The sequence below is a fragment of the Nicotiana tomentosiformis genome, chromosome 8 (genome assembly GCF_000390325.3).
Source record: "Nicotiana tomentosiformis chromosome 8, ASM39032v3, whole genome shotgun sequence".
Classification (NCBI taxonomy): Eukaryota; Viridiplantae; Streptophyta; class Magnoliopsida; order Solanales; family Solanaceae; genus Nicotiana; species Nicotiana tomentosiformis.
In genome coordinates this window covers 54510159-54529680 of record NC_090819.1, presented here as the reverse complement: position 1 = coordinate 54529680, position 19522 = coordinate 54510159, and the positions used below count along the sequence as shown (strand labels likewise).

General features: G+C 37.8%; 1 protein-coding gene across 3 annotated transcripts in view; it reads left to right on the top strand.

The window, feature by feature from the left end:
• The window catches only part of LOC104121290 (uncharacterized protein At4g17910-like), a 40961-nt gene extending 27901 nt beyond the window's left edge, over nucleotides 1-13060 (top strand). For 2 of the 3 annotated variants that reach the window (XM_070182347.1, XM_070182348.1), the window contains 8 exons: nucleotides 5969-6056; nucleotides 6954-7080; nucleotides 7160-7264; nucleotides 8746-8875; nucleotides 8986-9037; nucleotides 9143-9187; nucleotides 12532-12630; nucleotides 12731-13060. In XM_070182347.1, coding sequence (XP_070038448.1) covers nucleotides 5969-6056; nucleotides 6954-7080; nucleotides 7160-7264; nucleotides 8746-8875; nucleotides 8986-9037; nucleotides 9143-9187; nucleotides 12532-12630; nucleotides 12731-12883 — 799 coding nt within the window. In that variant the 3' untranslated portion in view covers nucleotides 12884-13060. The remainder of the gene's footprint in view (nucleotides 1-5968; nucleotides 6057-6953; nucleotides 7081-7159; nucleotides 7265-8745; nucleotides 8876-8985; nucleotides 9038-9142; nucleotides 9188-12531; nucleotides 12631-12730) is intronic. The other variant, XM_070182349.1, reaches the window with a different exon arrangement.
• The last annotated feature ends 6462 nt before the right edge of the window (nucleotides 13061-19522 follow it).

The following is a 19522-nucleotide window of genomic DNA, read 5'->3' as shown; positions in this document are numbered from 1 at the left end:
GCTTGTCCAACTCCTTTTGCCTTAGTTTGACATCCATTGGCTAAAGTAACAGTGGGAAGAGACTGTGAATATACAATATTTGACAAAAGTGATATATTACCAGAGATGTGATCAGAAGCGCCTGAGTCCATGACCAATGGGCCAAGAGTGCTAGACTGGGAAACACAAGCAAAAGAATTACCAGTAACAGAAGTATCAGTCTGAGCAACTGAGGCTACTTGTGGAGATGTCTGCTTACTTGCTCGATACTGAAGGAGCTCATTATATTCTTCTTTAGATAAAGAAAATCCTTGGTTACCTGGAGTCTCGGTCTAAGCAATGTAAGCATTTTTGGGTGGACGACCATGTAAGGAATAGCACATTTCACGAGTGTGTCCAAGTTTATGACAATAAGAACACTTAGGTCTAGATCTTCCAAAACGACCTCCTCCTCGTCTATGCTCTATAGTTTGAGATGCCCAAGCATCCATTGTCTGGGATGCAAGAACAGAGGAATCAAGTATCTGTGATGAGATCACTGGTGGACTTGGTGCTGCAGCAAGGCGGAGTAATCGAGAGAATAATTCATCAACTGTCGGGACAGACGGACTAGCCAAAATCTGGTCGCGTACTGAATCAAGATCATTAGGAAGTCCAGCGAGAGTAAGAACGAGAAACATCTTCTGTCGTTGCTCTTGTTGTTTTTCTACACTAGCAGAAACTGGCATCAACTTCTCAAATTCCTCCATAACTGCCTGTACTTGACCCAAGTAAGTAGACATATCCAATTCCTGCTTCTTTAAGTTTGTCATCCGTGATATCACATCATAGAAGCGAGATATGTCATTAGTGTATAAGGTGCGTGCCTTTGCCCAAACCAAATAACATGTCTGGAATGGACGAAACAAGGGCATCAACTTGGAATCAATAGATCGCCACAAGATGCTACATAACTGAGCATCGATTTTTGCCCAAAGTGCTATTGCCTTTTCATCTCCATCGCTAGACTGTTTGATTAGATGATCTTGAACACCTTGACCTCTACACCATAACTCGACAGATGAAGCCCAAGCTAAGTAGTTTGAACCTCCCATTAAAGGTTCCGAGGTAATAATAGCACTAGAGCTTCCAGAACTCATGTTTCTAGACCCAAAAGCATCAAATCCCAAAGACATTGTTGCAAATTATTACCAAATAGGAGAAAGAATCAACTGTAATCCACTGAAATAGTGTACGGAAACACAAAAACAGAATACTGAAATACTGTAGCTGCCGGAATCTACTGTAGCTGTCAGAATAGTGTTGTAGCTGTCGGAAAAAACTCAAAGTTGTCGGAATGAAATGAAAATAGTAGGGGTAGGATCGGAATTACTAGGCGACTCAACTGTTCTGAAGGAAGATTTTCAAAAAATGGCCGGAAGTGGTCGTACGCGCCGGCGCGTGAGCTCACGCGCGTGAGCTTTTGGTGGCGCGTGAGGAGGCTGCTGCCGGAGTTTTTCACTGGGGTTTGGTCGCCGGACAGTTACGACTCTTGTGGTAGTGTTGGATTTTGCACAATACTGACAGAAATGAAGCAGATAGAAAACAGCCTTAAAAAAGTACCGATTTCTCTTTCCCGGAATCGCTGGAATTTATGCACAGCGATAAGTCTCTCACAATTGCTCTGATACCATGTGAGAAGGCACGGGAGAAAATATGTTATTGATATTAGATGAACAATACAATACAAGAGGTCCTTATTTATAGCTATACTATACAAGGACATACTATTCTTCTACCAATGTGGGACAATACTATACTATATACATGCTGTAAACTAACAGCAATAACATGGACTATACAAAGAACTCACTTCACACATGGCACATGACTCACTAAGGACGGTTTCATTCGGACTCTTAATCAAACAAGTATTCACAAAGCCAAGAGGTATTTTAAGCATAAAGCACAAAGTGAACACAAGTCAAGCAACCGAGACATAGGAGTTATACCACATGTTATTCATTTTTACCAAGGCATCATCATATATTTAAAACTAAAGGAAGGTGAAACACATGCCAAAACCTAAGTATGCAACCCATCAAACAAGTCAAAAGGTACAAATCACATCAGTTCTTCTCCTTTATTTCCTACATACTACTCTAAAAGTAAAAACTAAAAAAAACTAAATCTACTACCCAGTTCAAGTTACATCTCATGGAAAAGAACCGAGGCACGAAGAAAAACCACGGAGGATTATTACTATCTAAGGAAAATAAAAAAAAGACATGTTTTTGTATTTTCCTATTTTCTAATTTCTTTTGTATATTTTGTTTAGACTTAAATCCCTCAAGAAAATTGTTTAGGAAATCCATCGTTAGAAAAAATTCAATTTTGTTTTCCAAAAAAAAAATTATCTATTAAACTAACACAACTAAAATAGCACAGAAAGTCACCCAGACAATCTCTTCACCTCACACTTAAAATTATATATTGTCCCCAATGTACAACATAAATAATAAGAGGGTAAAAGAAACTTCCTGGTAGGCCAAAGGCCGAAGCATTAGCAGCTCATGGGGTACTCAGACTTCTCCCGGATATTTTCTTTTGTGCGGGCACCCCACACTTAGTTCTAACCATATGGCTTGATGTTGCATCCTTCCAATAGCTATGCTTCCCATGCTTCTAAAAAATCAAAAACGACACTATAAAAATAATACAATAAGAAAATAATTAAAAAAAACTAAAAATAAAAGAAAGCAGTAAAGTTGGGTTACCTCCCAACAAGCGCCTGATTTAACGTCGCGGCACGACATGAACCACTTTCTGCCTCCACCTCGAGCTTATGAATTGAACCCCCAATTTGGCTTCAAGTTTTCGGTTATGCTCCAGGGGTAGTGGAACAAATCTAATTGGCCCAAGCAACCATTGTACTATTCTACACTTCTTGGCTTTTAGATGAGGTATGTAGTCCTGTCTTTCTGACAAGAAAAATTCCAGAATGTAGGCACCTTGTTCCTCATTCCTTGACTCCTCAATCGGCTCGGATGACTCTATTTCCATATCATCATCCAAGCAAAATGTGGAAAAATGTTTGGAGTGAGGACCAATGTGCTCAAACACATGAACTTCAGGACTTTCACCATCTCAACATCAATGATACTAGAGTCAACAAAATTTAAATCCTCAATGTCCTTGGCTGACTCTAGTCTCACTTCTTCAACATTGACATCCTCAAATTGTAGTTGGCTAGGTTATTGATGTTCTACTCTGACCTCCTCAATTAGCACCTCAAATTCACGCTTTTCTTGGCTGTTATCCCCAAAATTGGCTTGCTGAGCATTAAAAGCTTCAACCAGTTGACTCACCTGAGCCTCCAAGTTGCAAATAGTTGCCTCTTGCCTTTCTATCTGCAGTTGTTTCTCATTATTTTATTCCAGAAGGCACTTTAACATATCCTTGATCTCTTTCAGGTCCGCATCCCCAGGTTCTTTGTTCCTATTAACTTTACAAGAAAAAGTAGAACCATCATAGTAAGGGGTTGGGGGAGGATAAGAAATATAAGCACAACCATGAAAGTGACCATTTTTACCATCACACACATTCCACAAATAAGATTGAGTTGGTGCACATAACTCGCTCTCGGAAATATTTTAATAATTTTGACACGGGTGGTTTCCTTCACAATATGTATGAGGATCAATAGTAGAATTTTCTACACCTAAATTCCCATAATTCCAAGATGTCATATTTCTCAAATCAATAGTTAGAATAAAATAAAAAAAAAAAAAATAAAACAAAACAAAACAAAATGAAAGTTCAAACTTGAAACCTAGCAATATATACAGCTACAACTACACCGTTAGTTCCCCGGCAACGGCGCCAAAATTTGATCACGTCCAACTCTAGTCCTAAAAAGGATAAGCGGTCGCAGCAAATATAATCCGGTCTAAAAGTTCGGAGTCGAATCCCACAGAGAACTAAGGTTTAGCTACAACTGTTGACTATCACTAAGAAGACAAGCTCGAACAATTCCTAAATTATAAATATTAAGATTCTTATATCTAATTAACTAACAAATTAAAGTAGTAGATTAACAACTAAAGATACTACGGGTTGGAGAAAAGATTAAGGAGGTCTAGAGTAATGATTTCCCCAATTGTCGAAATCCTTCCCTCTATGCCTTCTATAATTTCGCCTAAGTATTCTCTACTGATCATGAGCACTCGACTTATCGTAATTCTCTCTCGAGCAACTACAACAATGTACTAGACACTAGTCATATTCTCTCGAATTACGCTAGCTCGCACTTTTTCACCGCTCACTATGATCACGTCAAAACTTCGTTACCTCTAATCCTACTTTTAAACCCGCCGTATTGATCTCTCATATACGTTAGGAATGACGTTGTTCAACAACCACCTACCTATGTACTCTTTTTCAAGCAATACATAATAAATAGGCACCGTTAATTGATAGCTCTTCAATTAACTAAAATAAGTACATAGTTGAACAAATAGAAAAATTCAAAGGCTCAATTATATCAAAACGTATCAAGAATTCATCCTACCAAAGGTTTCATCAAAACCCTAGATAACAAATTAGCTATTCAAAATAGTATGCAAAACTACAATACTAGAATTCATAACCAATAATGAAAATAGGAAGAAGAAAGTGAAAAACTCGTAGAAGAATTTTTCGCCTTGCTCCTTGTGTGTTCTTGCCTCCTTAGGTCAATTCCCTCTCTAATGATGTTTCTCCCTCAAAAAACTAACTTTAAGGGGTATTTATTGGGTAGGAGCCGAATTCTACATGTCCAAAACTAATGAGGAATTAAAATTTGCTCGGATGGCATTGTCGGCGCGAGGCATTGTCTATGGCGCCATTGTTTCGGCTCAAGGCACTGTCTGGGGTGCCAATGACAGTGCCCTGGACAATGCCTTGCACTGTCTATGGCACTGTTGTTTCGTTGCCTTGCACTTCTTCTTTTATTGCTCCATTTTTTAGCTCTGAGGTACCATTCCGTGCAACTTTTCTCCAATTCATGTCCAAGCATTCCTACACGTGAAATAAGCTCTATTAAGCGCAATTGTCGCACAAATTAGCATCCAAACAATAAGCAAGTAGGGTAAATAACGTCAAAATATATGGAATTATAGCACGACATGAAGGCTCATTCTTGTAATAATTTCAGATTAGTGCTGCGTTATATGTTTAGAATTGCACAGTGACATATATGTATCTAAGTTTGCTAATTGTCTGCTATGTCCAAGCTTCTATCAAGGGGTTTTATTTCTAAAGGATGTTGAAAGTATACTGTTCAACAGCATTTAATTCTTCACTACTACGCATTTCCCTTTAATTTGTTGCATCTTCTGTTTGAGTCTAATAAGTTTGAGTGAGGCCTACGGGGTTTGAAATCATGTATTGGAGTTCTTCAGTAGGTTTCACTTAGCAGCGCCGACAAAAATGGCACATGTTTTTGCCCTACAAAATATTCAAAAATATTAATTTCTTTTTATCGAGCTCTGGAAACAGTATGCTACAGATTCCCCTGTATTAGGTACACTGCTGTCGTGTTTTTTCTTAGATCTTTTTGTTCCATGAAATTCCAATTGATTATCCTATTTGATTCATTTGATTCTTTGGGGTGCTTAACATATCTTTCAACTAGTCACCTTTGATGCTTTATATGTTCTCTTGATTCATCAAGAAATAATATTTTTCCGGGAAACCATGTTACAGTACATAACTGATTCCCCTGTACCTGTGCGTTCATATTGAAACATGCATTCAGATCATGTTTCTTCATTATGAATGTGAGAATTTCTGTTCCATTACTTTTATTCCTCTGATATAAGTAATGGAAGTACAATCAGATCATGTTGTTTCATTCAGAAGTTTAGAACTGTTATTTAATTTCTGGTCTGTAGTATCTATTTGATTCTCTTCTTTTTCTCCTTTAATAAAGAAATCTGGCAGTTTCTTAATAATCTCTTATATTTTCCAGGAATTTGAGAAATGCAATTTCTTCAACTTGTCCACTTATAGTTCTGGGCTTTGCTCGAATCTTTTTCACATCAACTGTGGATTATCAGGTAAACGGAATCCTAATTCCTTTTTGTTGGTCCATTTCAGCCTGTGGTAATGGTGAGTTAATAACTTGAATGTAAAGTGTATCCAACCCCACCCTATATGATACATGCACGAAATTACAAAGAAGCTTTCGAGAATGTTTCATGATAGTTCGTCTCAATCATGAACTTTTGGTTTACTGATCTGTTGTCTGTATTTCTGATTATGGTCAAATATATCTCAACTTTGAACTTATGTTGTTTACTAGTGGTCCCCTTCCTTTGGTTGTCGTCATCCTTTGCAATGTGAATAGCATGCTAAATGACTAGTAATAATCCTAGTTTTTATTTTTTATTTTTTTTATTCTTTTGTTTTTGCACATTATGTTCTCAAAATGACATGTCACTTTATTAATTAGTGTACTGCCAAATTGGCGACAGGATTGCCCAATGTTTTACTTGCATGGTGTAGTCCCTTCCATCGAATAGGGAAGCCAGAACAATAGTCATGTCAAAATTAAAATCCACTATCATCTCATAGAAACGAGACCTTTGGTTTAATGCTTTACAGTTCTATTTCACAAGATATTCTTATTTTCCTGTATTTGGCTACAACGATCATCATAAACTTTTCTCATCATATTGTTCTGTCAAAATGGTAATTTTAGAAGGGTCCATAAGCTTCTAGTCTTGTAGTTTTGAACTTTCTCTCTGACGTACTACTTACCTATGTATGATTCTGTTTGTATGTTGAATTAAATGCATCATATGTCTGTACTAATGGTTACAGATGCTTCTCATGAAATTTACCTGCAAAGTTACTATGTTCCTTTCTTCATCTGCATTTGGTAGGCATTTCTTCAGTCTATATCACTTTCTATGTATTATAGCTGTTAGAAGTCACTCCCTTCCTCATCATAGGTTCACGTTGGTGAATATGGTGTGCACTGGAATTTCTTTTTCACTCTTGCTGCCGTGGCAATTTTGACATCGATGGTTAATCTTTCGCCAAGTAATTGTGGAATTCTGGGCTGGTTTATTCTATTAGGTATTGTTTCAATCTCGGCCCATCTGAAAATTTTGGGTACCTATGCTTTGTAAGCCTATAACGTTCTTTGTCGTTTTAGGATATGAGGTCTTCTTGTTGCTTGGGCTAAATGAATATCTTCTTTCAAGCGAAAGAGGACCTGACATCATCAGCCAAAACAAAGAAGGAATTTTTAGCATTTTTGGTAAGTATTATTGTGAAGTAAAATCTTCATAAAAACATAAAATAAATCTCTCTCTCTCTCTCTCCCTCCCTCCCTCCCTCTCTCGCCCGCCATGCGTTTGCTTACTCTCTTGTTGAGTTTTATGGTCTCTTTGTGTCTATCTGGAAATGCTTTGGAGAAGACTGGCTGGTTGCCCCTTTAAGTTTTAACTTGGAATCACAAATTCCAATTTCCACCTTTATCTAGACTTGAGACTAGCTCACATAGGTGGCGTTAAGAAACGGTACCAATATGTCTCTTTTTTTTTAAAGATCTAGGTCGCAATGCTTGTAAAACAAACTAAACTTCACAATATAATTAACCATGATAAGTTCCTAACATGGTACTATTCCGACTAAGGCGATTCACAAATTGTAACTTTATTCTGGCAAGAACTGGGGATTTTATTTAGTTTTTGGGTTTTTCTTTGGTCAGTGTAAGCATACACGTGTAAAACTGCTTCCTAATGCTAATTTATTTGAGCGGAATTATTATGTGAATAATGTGTGGACTTATTTAGGTGAATTTTGAGATGTGGGCCGAGAGAACTGAAGAAAAGATACCTAAATGTAGAAAAAATTATGAACATTTTGTTTCCAAATGCTTATAAATCAAAAGAATAAAAAAAGTTAAGCTAGAGGTAAATTCAGTACGTTCTGGATATTACTGTAAATATTGCAGTAATCACATATTCACATCTTGCAAGTTGGTCCATGTAATGTAACTTTATTGTTGTAAGAACTGAGGATTCATTTTCTTTTATGGTTCTTCCTTTGTTGAATCTAGCACACATGTTAACTGTTTCCTATGGTCGAATACAAAGGTGTCAGGTAAGTTTGTAGATTTTGAGACAAATGAACATCCAGATCAACACACACACACACACACACTTGCCACTCCGAAGAAAAATATTTCTTTTCTGATTCTTTTTTGGTTAAATTTTTATTCCTGTGCCGTGCGTTGAATTTCTTTCCCAAATGTCCATCAGAAGGTAAGAACTGTTTATTTGGGAACCCTTTCCTAGAGGATGTCAAAACTCTGACCATGACTTTTCTTTTCAAGGCAGAAAACATGGTTAACGAAGCATTACATTAGCTATTTCTATTTCGTTACACATCTTCGCGAGTTCTTTAATCAAATAACAACAATATACCCAGTGTATTTCCAGTATTCCTACAAGTGGGGTCTGGAGAGGGTAGTATGTATGTTGACCTTACTCGTACCTTGTGGAGGTAGAGAGGTTATTTTCGATCGATTCTCGGCTCAAGAAAAGCATTTCAAAGCAGGTTTGAAATGAGTCGTCTTCAACCAAATGTGATGTTTAATCCATTATATGAGTATCGACTTTAGCTGGGTTGAAGCTGGTTACCATAATATTTTCAGCATTTCCTGTCTTAATTTCCTTGCTTTTTTACGTTATGATTGGAAATTCTGGTTTAGAAGATTATTTCTTTTGATATCAGGTTATTGGGGGTTATACCTTGTTTGCGTCCAACTAGGCAGCTATCTTTTCTTTGGAAAACCTGGAGATGCTGTGTTGAGAACAAACGACTGGGCAAGGATTAGAGTCTGGATTCTTTGTCTTCTACTCTGGTTTGAGCTTCCTCTATGGAGTATTTTTTTGTCTGCTTCTCTGAATGTTTGCTGCCTTGATATATAATTGCTGCTATTTCTAAGCTTGTTGCTTCCTCTTCATGTTGCAGGTTGTTGACAGTTTTTCTAGACATGCACGTTGAGAGGGTTTCTCGCAGAATGGTAGTGTTGTATTGCTCTGGGAGTTTTCCTCTTTTTGTTTTCAGTAAAAAATGTCTTAGTTTTCAGTGTAATTTTATGGCAAGATGACTAATACTCTTTTAACAGTGCAACCTGGCATATGTTACTGTAGTATTGGCTATGAACCTTCAGGTAAGATTCATATAAATTGACTCTGTTACTAAATGTCTCTGGACTTTCCTTCTGCAGTGTGTTTCAAGAATGTTCTTGGCCATTTGTTGCTCTCATCCTTCAAGTCTGTTTCTTTGACACCAATAAATATCACTTAATTCTTTATTGTATCTACTTAGATGCTATTGAAGTTTCTTTTTCATAGTTAGAATGTGGAACGCTCTCTTCCCTGTGGCTCCTTTTGTTTGCTTCATTTTTTGTTTTGTTTTGAGAAAGGTAACAAATTTTACTCCATTTGCACAAAGGCAGTACTAAGAGCCTTATTTACAATTTCGCAAAATGAGCACAGAAAGTTCCCTAGTTCATCTTCCAAGAACTCTAAGATGTTTAACAGTGGTTCTACTAGTTCGACCAATTCCTCTTTACACCAAAAGTGAAATAAAAACAAACAATTCAGCTTAATCTTCTAGATATTGTTGCCTATATCTTCAAAAAATCTTGAGTTTCTTTCCTTTCCAGATGGTCCACCAAACACAAGCCGGAACAGCACTCCACCATTTCTTTTGTCTGACCACTACTTCACAATCATTCCAGCAAGCCAGGAGCTTTCCAGTTGATTTAGGCATGATCCATTTCAACCCTTTTATATTCAAAAAGATTTGCCATAGTTGATCTGTGATCCGACAATGCAAAAAAAGATGGCTATTGCTCTCAGCTTCCCTTCCACATAAGTAGCATCTAGAGCAAAGCCGCATTCCCCTTCTCTTCAAATTCTCTTGTGTTAGACGAGTATTCTTCACAACCAGCCAAACAAAACATTCAACTTTGTATGGTATTTTCACCTGCCAGATGTGTTTCCAAAGCACGATCCAGCCTGCTGACCACTACGGTTCAAAGTTGTGTATGCAGATTTTGTTTGCTTAATTGTTGTAGCTACTCATTCATCTACGCAATGTTTTATGTTCCAAGGTGTAGTAAGGAGTTGTTTCCAGTTGTAGACATGTGAATGGAGTTTGTGCTTGCACACATACATGTGACTCTTATTGGATGATGGAGTTTTGTCTCTTAGAATTCATAGGTTTTCTGATGCCTTCTCTCATCATTTATGCCACGATAAAGTACAAAGTGGGGAAAAACTTGGACCAAGTGTATTAAGAATGATTTCCAACAAGTTTTGATCGGAGATAGTGAGACTAGATGGAGAGGTTATCTCGATCAAATGCTCAATACAAATTGTACGGATGACTTAATTGATCTTCATGCACGTGTGACAGATAGAAAGCTTAGCTAAATTCATAGATAACTTATGTTGAAGTAAAGTATATCATGGAGTATTTAAGGGTAGAAAAGTTTGTGATCCAATTGGTATACTTATAGAGGTTTTGAAGTGCCTTGGTGAAGTTAAAGTGATGGCTAACCAAGCAATTCAATGCTATATATTAAGAAAAGAAAGATGCAAAATGAGTGGAGAAAGAGTAGATTGGTTCCAATATATGAGAACAAAGGAGATAAAGATACGATTTATACAGTAGAACTTTGCGAAAAGAGTGATGGAGCATGGATTTAGGGACATTAAGCGTGACTGAGTGAGTTAATTCTTGGTAGTTTGATAACAGCGAAGATTGATAGAAAGTTTTAGAGGAAGAAAGATATCTACATGAGATGCAGTGAACTACGGAAATCATATGACAGAGTGCGATGAAAGTCCTTTGCAAAGGATCCATATCAAATATAAGTGGTATTAGAGATATGTACGAAAGAGCAGTTACAAGTATGAGAACAGTGGGAAGAGATGCAAAGAGATTTCCGTTAACCCTGGTTTACACAAAAGATCTTCCTTGAACCCGATACCTAACAAAGTGATAGCAAATTCTACACATTGGTTGTGGGACCAACGTTATACACGAGTAGGTGTAGTGTCTCAGGGATACAATATGTCCACAAGATGAATGTCCTAGAAATGCACAAGTTAATATGGATACGTCGTTGAATTCAAAACGATTATATCCGATAGAGGGTGCAAGTAGCACATAAAGGAAAATTGAAAGAATGTCGTTTATAGATGGTTTGATCATGTTCTATGTACCTCAAATAAGTTGGTTTGTAGGTGTGGACTGATTGAAGGTGCTAAAAGAGTATAACCTAGACATAGAATCACATGAAAGGAAGTTGTCCTAAAAAAACACAGGATGTGTCGAAATCAGTGCATATTTAGGTAAAGACAGAAGATAATGGAAGTAAAGGATCCATATAGACTGTACCACCTGATTGGAATTTGGTCTAATTGTTGTTTTTACAATTACATTACATCTGTTGCTTGTCAGGAATATTTATATTTTGGTTAGAAACTTGTATGTCAGTGTCGAAATAAGTGTAGGATTTAGAGAGCCTCTTGTTTTAGAGAATTCTTAATTGCTTTAAAGACAACTATGTACCAGTAGAGCCGGGGGTCTTTCGGAAATAACCTCTCTACCGTCATAAGGTAGGGGTAAGGTCTGCGTACACTTTACCCTGCGGGATTCACTGGGTTTGTTGTTGTTGTATGTACCAGTATCGGAATGAAATGGATACAAATAGAGGAGTGGATTTAAAGGATTCATTTAGCTGATCAAAATGGATATAGATCATATGTTTGACCCCCAAAGAGTATGGAATTGAAGGATTATTGATTAATTGATCACTCATCACTTATTTCAGAACTTGATAAGTTAATTGAAAGTGGAAATCCAAGAGATAATAAGAGATAGAGAAACAAAAGTAGCTTTGAGCTCTGTAAAAATAATAACTATGAAGCACAAAGAGTTTCATGGACCAAATGTGACTTGTAAGGAAGACTAAACTCTAAATTTCTCCAACAAGTTAATTAGTTTGGGGTCATTTGTGCAGTTTAGTGAAAGGACATCTTTTGAGTAATACGACAAAATGGACGTCTGAGCTCAGGACCGGAGGATAGATGGTTACGTCTTGTCTGTTCGGAAATGCTAATTCTATTTCACTTTTTGTGGTAGATTGACAACATTCTTGAGTGAAGTAGGACGCTTATAACTTTTCTTCTAAGATTGAACTTAATATACACTTATACAAACTAAGTGTTGCTTAATTTTTCGAAATGTTGCGAATGCATTTCCAAAAAGTTTGGTCAAAAGTAGATTCACTTCACTTTCGGTAAGGGAACAGCATCGGACTTCTGGATAGGGGGAAGACTTTAATTAATTTTCATGCTTTCTTGGGAAGAACTTCTGGATTACTTGAGCAAATTTCTCTGCAATGATGCATAATTTCATAACGCCATCTGCTGGCATGATTCCGGATAATGTTTCATTTCTTTTTTGATTTAGGCATGGCTCATCGTTTCTCTTTTTCAGGTTTTTGCAGTTTTAACTCTAGCTGATTATGTACCTGGATATAAAGTTTCTGCGTTGATAGAAGTTTTTGACCGAAACTTACTGGGCTCTTTTCTTCTGGTGAGAAAAATTTATTGCTGACATCATCGTTCTATAATGCTTTCTGTCCATCCTTTGATCTCTGGATGATCAGTCACAAAATCATCATTCGATCATGCAGGCTAACGTGCTAACTGGATTGGTTAACCTGTCCATTGATACCCTCTTTGTCTCACCATTCACTGCACTTGCTATCTTGGTTGGATATGCATACATTTTATCTATTGCTGCAGCAGTTGCACATGTTTGTGGTATTCGATTGAAGTTTTGGTAGGGGAGCTTAGTCTAGTGTACTCTAATTTCATTCATTCTTTAACCCATCCTCCATTACACGACTGTTCTTAATTGTTATTCTTGTAATAGATCATGTGTGTCTACATTAGATTCTGAAATCGAGGCATTGGATTCACTTCTATTCGCTGTGGCTGAACAATCTTATATTTTTCCCTCACTCCCTCTCTCATTCCCTCCGTAGGAGGAAAAAAAAAAGTACCTGTTGATTTAACTGCGATACAGAACACTATTTCTGCTCATTAGAAAATGCTCATTGAGAAGGGTATGAGAGAAATGGGCGAAACATACTCACATGAGCATGTTATCGCGGCCTAAATCATATGCTCTTGCTGTGCTGCAACAGCCAAAAGGAGCATGTGTGACAGGAAGCAGCAGAGAGAGAGAGGCCTAAATCCCTTTTTTGCATTCTTTGTGCATGCATGGGATGGATTGTCCATGGCCGTACATAAATATCAAATTCTTGGGCAAGAAAAGGAAGCCAAGCTCAAGCCCCATTTGAGAAATGGTATTAACGGGTCCCCATACGGGTCCCAGAAAAAAGGAAGGGGGAATACTAGTGTTAATAATACTCCTTCCGTCCCAGTTTATGATACTTTTTGCTGCTCGAGATTCAGGCTATGTGAACTTTGAACAACATTTTAAATTGTAAATTTTCATCATATTGACATGAAAAGTATTGCAACTTATAGTATTTTTTATATAATTTTTGAATATTTAAATTTAAATTTTAAATTTAATTTAGCTTCGAAAATTAGTCAAAAATTGACTTTCGAAAAGCACAAAGTGTCACATAAATTGGAACGGAGAGAGCGATATACAGAGTTTTAGTGGGCGTTTGGACATAAGAATTATAAAATTCCGGAAAAAAGTGAAAAAAATTTCAAGTGAAAATGGTATTTGAAAACTAGAGTTGTGTTTGGACATGAATATAATTTTGGGTTGTTTTTGAAATTTTGTGAGTGATCTGAGTGAATTTTGAAAAACAGTTTTTTAGAGTTTTTCAAATTTTTGAAAAATCCCAAAATTCATCTTCTAAGTGAAAATTTAAAAATTTATGGCCAACACTGATTTCGGAAAAAAATGAAAAATTTTAGAAAAAAATGAAAATTTTCTTATGTCCAAACGGGTTATTGGATTTGAATGCAGATGATTGCTGAAATGTACTTTAGAAGAGCAAGCTTTGGTTGGTCACATGGATTTTGGATACCCTATACAGAGGGCCTGACAGGTTGGACCATGGTCCAAGGTCCACTCACCCGTCCTCTTCTCCAGATAAGGTGACATTTCCTGTGTTTCTACTTTCTTTGTCTTTCACATGGTCCTTATCTGCAGTTTACCTTCCTATTCTTCTTCATCTCTCGCTCTTTCTATCTTTTTCTTCTTCTTTTCTTTCAGAGTTATTATTTTGCCCTTGCCTTTTATTGCTTTGGGCCTTTGGTGAACTCTGTATTTATTATATAAGGTTTTTATCTGGGATCGTCAAGAACAAGGTACACCAACGTTGATGGATGACATGCTTTTACGTTATAAAACATCTTTCTATTCTTTTAATAATGATGGTGTTCTGATCAACTTGTGTTTTAATATACTAAGTAGTCTGCTATAGTCCACAAGCGCGGCAGGTGTAGGTAAATCTAATAGACTCATACTGAATGTTATAGCTGGGATTAACTCAAGGTGCTTGATAAAGAAGTGGAGCTATTTCCTGTTTTGGGTTGAAGACTATTTATCTTTTCACATAGGAGTACATTAAAACAAGATTTCAGTTGAATTAATTAGTTATTTTCTATCTCGCACAACTCCTAGTTCCTTAGGTTATCAAACATTTGCTAGAGGTAGTTGACAGTAACTTTCTTTCATCAGACTTGTCAATCCAGTGCTAAATTTCTTGTTTGATAATGTGGGTGGAGTGACTCTGTAGGCTCTCTAATAAAAAGTGCTTACTTTTAGGAGGGAGAGAGGGAGGGGCCCGGGGGTGGGGGGGGGGGGTGAGGGAGGTTTGCTAGTAATTGAAAGTTGTGAGGAAGCCGCTAATAGGTAGCATTTCTCAAAGGGATAGTTTAGCAGCTAAAATGTCACACCTTAATATTATTAGAAGTTAGAATATTTTGCAACACAAAAGAAGTGGAAACACGTTGATATCCAACGGGCAGTGAGAAGTAGAGTAGGACAAGGGGAAATGACAACGTTTATGTCAAAGTATGATTCAACTATCATGGAGGACCCAAGTGAGCATTTACCTTTTACGCAAAGTTCCAAATATTTTGATGATATCATTTCAAAATCTATTGTCCGAAAATGAGCTCCTAATTAATGAGTTGATTAACTAACAGTGTGGTAGATAGAATTGAGTCAATGATAGAAGCATTGAACAACAAATATGCATGCATCATGCATTCTATTTACGTAAGTTAGGCTTTTCGTATGGCAGCTTTTCCTCTCCATTGTACCTAAATTGGCAAAATTTCATCTTTTTCCCTGTATATCTACATACTATCAGATACACGCTCATAAAAACTATTGTAAAATGGCATGACACATTTGAATAGTAATGGAACAAGAGCGTGTATTAAACTTATACGCATCGTTGTGCTCACACATAATGTGGTACAATGCTGGAGGTTGCATGTTAGCATTCTTAATTAGTTTTGGCGTTAGAATTGCAGTCAAATTACGTAACTCCGTTCTACATTTATTGGGTGTTGGACCTTAATTCTTATCAAAGACGAATAATCGTTCGTTTTTCCCAGTGGTGTTCATGGGTTCTCCTCCATCCATAGGGAAAATATGCTCAATTAGTTGTACAAGAAGACTTGTTAGTGTATTTGGTCTACAAGAAAATAGAGATGCAAAGGTGAAAGATAAGTCAAAAAAATGAATCAGGAATAAAAAATTTCCATTCCAAAGGAGGTATTGAGGAACGGAAAGGAAAAAGGGGTGGTGCCAATCGAATCTGCATCTGTGGGGAGACGCCAAGCTTCTAAAATCTGTATATTTTGAAAATTATTTTTAAAAAAAAATACTTTTCATGATAAACAGTTTGTATTTGTCTAATTTATTTAAAAATCACTTTTGAACGGCAATTTGTATTTTGTCAAACTTTTAAATAGTGTTTCTAAGTGTATTTTTCTCAAAAGTACTAAAAAATGCTTTTGGAGAGAAGTTATTTTTTTTTGGTTCTCAAAAAATGCTTCTGCTTCTACTCACAAATACTTTTTTTTTCCTTCTAAAAGTTTGACCAAATACCTTAACTTTAGATAAAAAGCACTTTTGACCGAGAAAAAAACTCTTTTGTCCAAAAAGAAGCTTAGCCACACAGCCTATTATTCTGATACCACCAAACTATAGGCCTTGGTACAAAAAGCCGTGCTTATTGCACCTCTTGTCATTCAATTATCAATCCAAGAGTTGTGTCATAAATTTTTAATTTCATATTGATCTTTCAATGTCATTAAAAAGTTGATAATAATTATTCCTTTCGTTTCAATTTAAATGATCTAGTTTGATTTGACACAAAGTTTAAAAAAAAAAGAAATTTTTTTGAAATATATGGTTCTAAAAGCTTAAGGGCAAAAGCTTTATGAGGTCATGCCATTTGTGTGGCTATAAAAGTTTTTTATTAAAGATAAAGTGGGTAAAATAAAAAGTTTAAAGTTATATTGTTTTCAAATATAGAAATGTGTCATTTTTTTTTAAACAGACTAATAAGAAAAATTGTCATCCAAATTGAAACGGAGGGAGTACATAATAGATGATTTTTGCCTTTTTGTGGAGATTAGGGCGATTGTTTCTCACCAGAAAAAATTAAGGGGATTTTCAATTATTTAAATCGAGAGATACTATTTAAAAGAGATTCATCTCTGTGCCTGAGACAGAAACTCTTGTTATCTTCTTCAGATAATATCGGCCGTTATATTTAAAAAATATACTGCTATATATTATGGTTCCCGGAGAGCTGATTCATGCAATCTCTATCCTGTTGACTATTTCCTATCAATCAGAAATTCATGGGTTAATCTGGGACATGCAATATTATATTGTTTCGTAGTTTGCTGGAATTCATGCTACTCCCTTATAGTTTATGAAAATGAATTATACATCCTAATTTAGTAAAATCATTCCGCACACCTAAATTTCTAGTTGCTGAATATATATTTGGTCTCTTTTGCAGAGATCATTTGAAAATGTCATTATCAAAGAAAATACACTTATGCATGTATGTTGTTACGCGGCGCCTTCCTGAAGTTCCTTGGATGAGCGACGTAAGGCTAAGCAATCGATGTCAGTACGGTTGCTGTCCGCCAACTGAGGTCCCCTCCGTATGCTAGACTAGATTGTCAGTGCCGTACGGAAAAACCAATGTCATGAGCAATTGAGAGAGAGTAGAAAAGAGAATTGAGAATGAAAGAAAGCTTGATTGCATTGAATGAAAGCTATTACAGAAAAATAACACGGTGTCGGGGGGGAGAGACACCAGTACAGAGAATTGTTTGCTTGCTAGAAAGTTTGATTGCTTGGTCCCCCTTAATAATGCTTAAAAAAAAATAAACCAAAGTTACATGACTTGACTTAAATAAGTTGTAGAAGCACACTAAAAGAAAATGTAGTAAAACTATTTTATATTTACAATGAAAAGGACTTAGTCTTCTACAAAATAGAAACAAGTCCGTTGGCAGCAACTTTGTCTTTAGCATCAGGGTCGGCGCACGCGGTATTGTCTACGCGTGCGGCGCTGTTGGTATCTGCCTGTGGCTGGGCACTGGTGATGGTTATCGGTGGGGCGACAACGGCATATGAGCGCTTGTCCGACTGAGTGCATCAGCAACATGATTAGTCTTCCCATTTCAGTACTCCAGGTTGAAGTGAAATTCCGCTAGGAGTTCCTGCCACCTAGCCTGTCGACTATTCAACTTTGGCTGGGTCATGAAATGGCTAACAACTGTGTTGTCTGTCTTGACCACGAACGGGGTTCCCAGTAGATAATGCCTCCAAAGGCGTAAGCAATGAACGACAGCCAATAATTCTTTTTCGTGGCGGCATAGCGCTGCTCTGCATCTTTCAGTTTCCGGCTCTCGTATGCTACGGGATGCCCTTCTTGTAGTAAGACTCCACCAAGTGCATAGTCAGAGGCATCTGTTTGTACCTCAAATGGCTTGGCCAAGTCAGGGAGGGCCAAAACGGGGCTACTGGACATGGCCATTTTTAATGCGTTGAAGGCCTCTGCTCGCTTGGGACCCCAATCCCAAGGTGTGACCTTTTTGAGAAGTTATGTCAGCGGCACTGCAATGAGGGAGTAACTTTTCACAAAACGTCGATAGAAGTTGCATAGGCCAAGGAACGACCTCAAGGCGTGGATATCCTTAGGCGGCGGCCATTCTGTGATGGCCTGAATCTTCTGTTGGTCCATCTTGATCCGCACTTCCTCGATGACATGTCCGAGGAAGTCAATTTGTTTCTGAGCAAATGAGCACTTGGATAGCTTCGCATATAGTTCGTGCTCCCGCAATCGGACTAGGACCTTCCGCAAATGCTCCAGGTGTTCTTCCAGTGTTTGGCTATATACCACAATGTCATCCAAATAGACCATGACGAATTCGTCAATGTATTCTCGGAAGACTTGGTTCATTAGGGTGCAAAATGTGGCTGGCGCATTAGTCAAGCCGAATGGCATAACCAGGAAGTCGAACGACCCATATCTCGTCACGCAGGTCGTCTTGTGTTCATCATCCTCTGCAATCCGAACTTGCCAATAACCCGTCCTCAGGTCTATTTTGGTGAATACCGTCGCACCACCCAGTTTTGTCGAACAAATCCGCCATTAGCGGAATAGGGTACTTATTCTTCACGATGGTTTTGTTTAGAGCCCGATAATCCACACAGAGTCGTAAACTACCATCATGTTTCTTTTGGAATAGCACAGGGGACCTATATGGGGACTTGGAGGGCACGATGATCCCTGTGTCTAACATTTTCGTCAATTGTCTTCGAAGCTCGGTGAGTTCGGGTTGTGACATTCTATATGGCGCCCGGGTAGGTGGCTTCGCACCCGGCACCAACTCAATCTCATGGTCCACAGTGCGCCTAGGGGGGAGTCGCTTTGGCATGTTTTGTGGCATTATGTCTTCAAATTCCAGTAGCAGCTCCTTCAAGGGTGCAGGAATGGGACCCGAGGAGAATTCTATATCTTCCATGCAAAGGGTAGCCAGGAACGTGGGTTCATGTCTTTTGACCCCCTTCTTCAACTGCAAGGCCGAGATGTTCTCGGCGGCCATCTTCTTTGACATGCACGGAATGATGCAGGGCTTGGACCCATTTGCTCCCATCATCAGTAGCATGTCTGCATACAGTACGGGCATGGTGTTGGTCTGTCTCAGGAATTCCAACCCCACTATTAACTCGAAGTCATCTATGATCGCTACGCGCAGGTTGAACTTTCCTTCATAAGGGCCAAGCTTCACTGGTACTTCTTTGGCTATTCCACACACTAGCTGAGGTGGTGAGTTGATAGCCTTCACACGACCTTTGCCTTTTCCTACAACTAGTCCAAGGCGCTCCACCTGAGTCGAGGCTAAGTACTTGTGGTTACCACCTGTGTCTATCATTGCCCGAATGGGCTTGC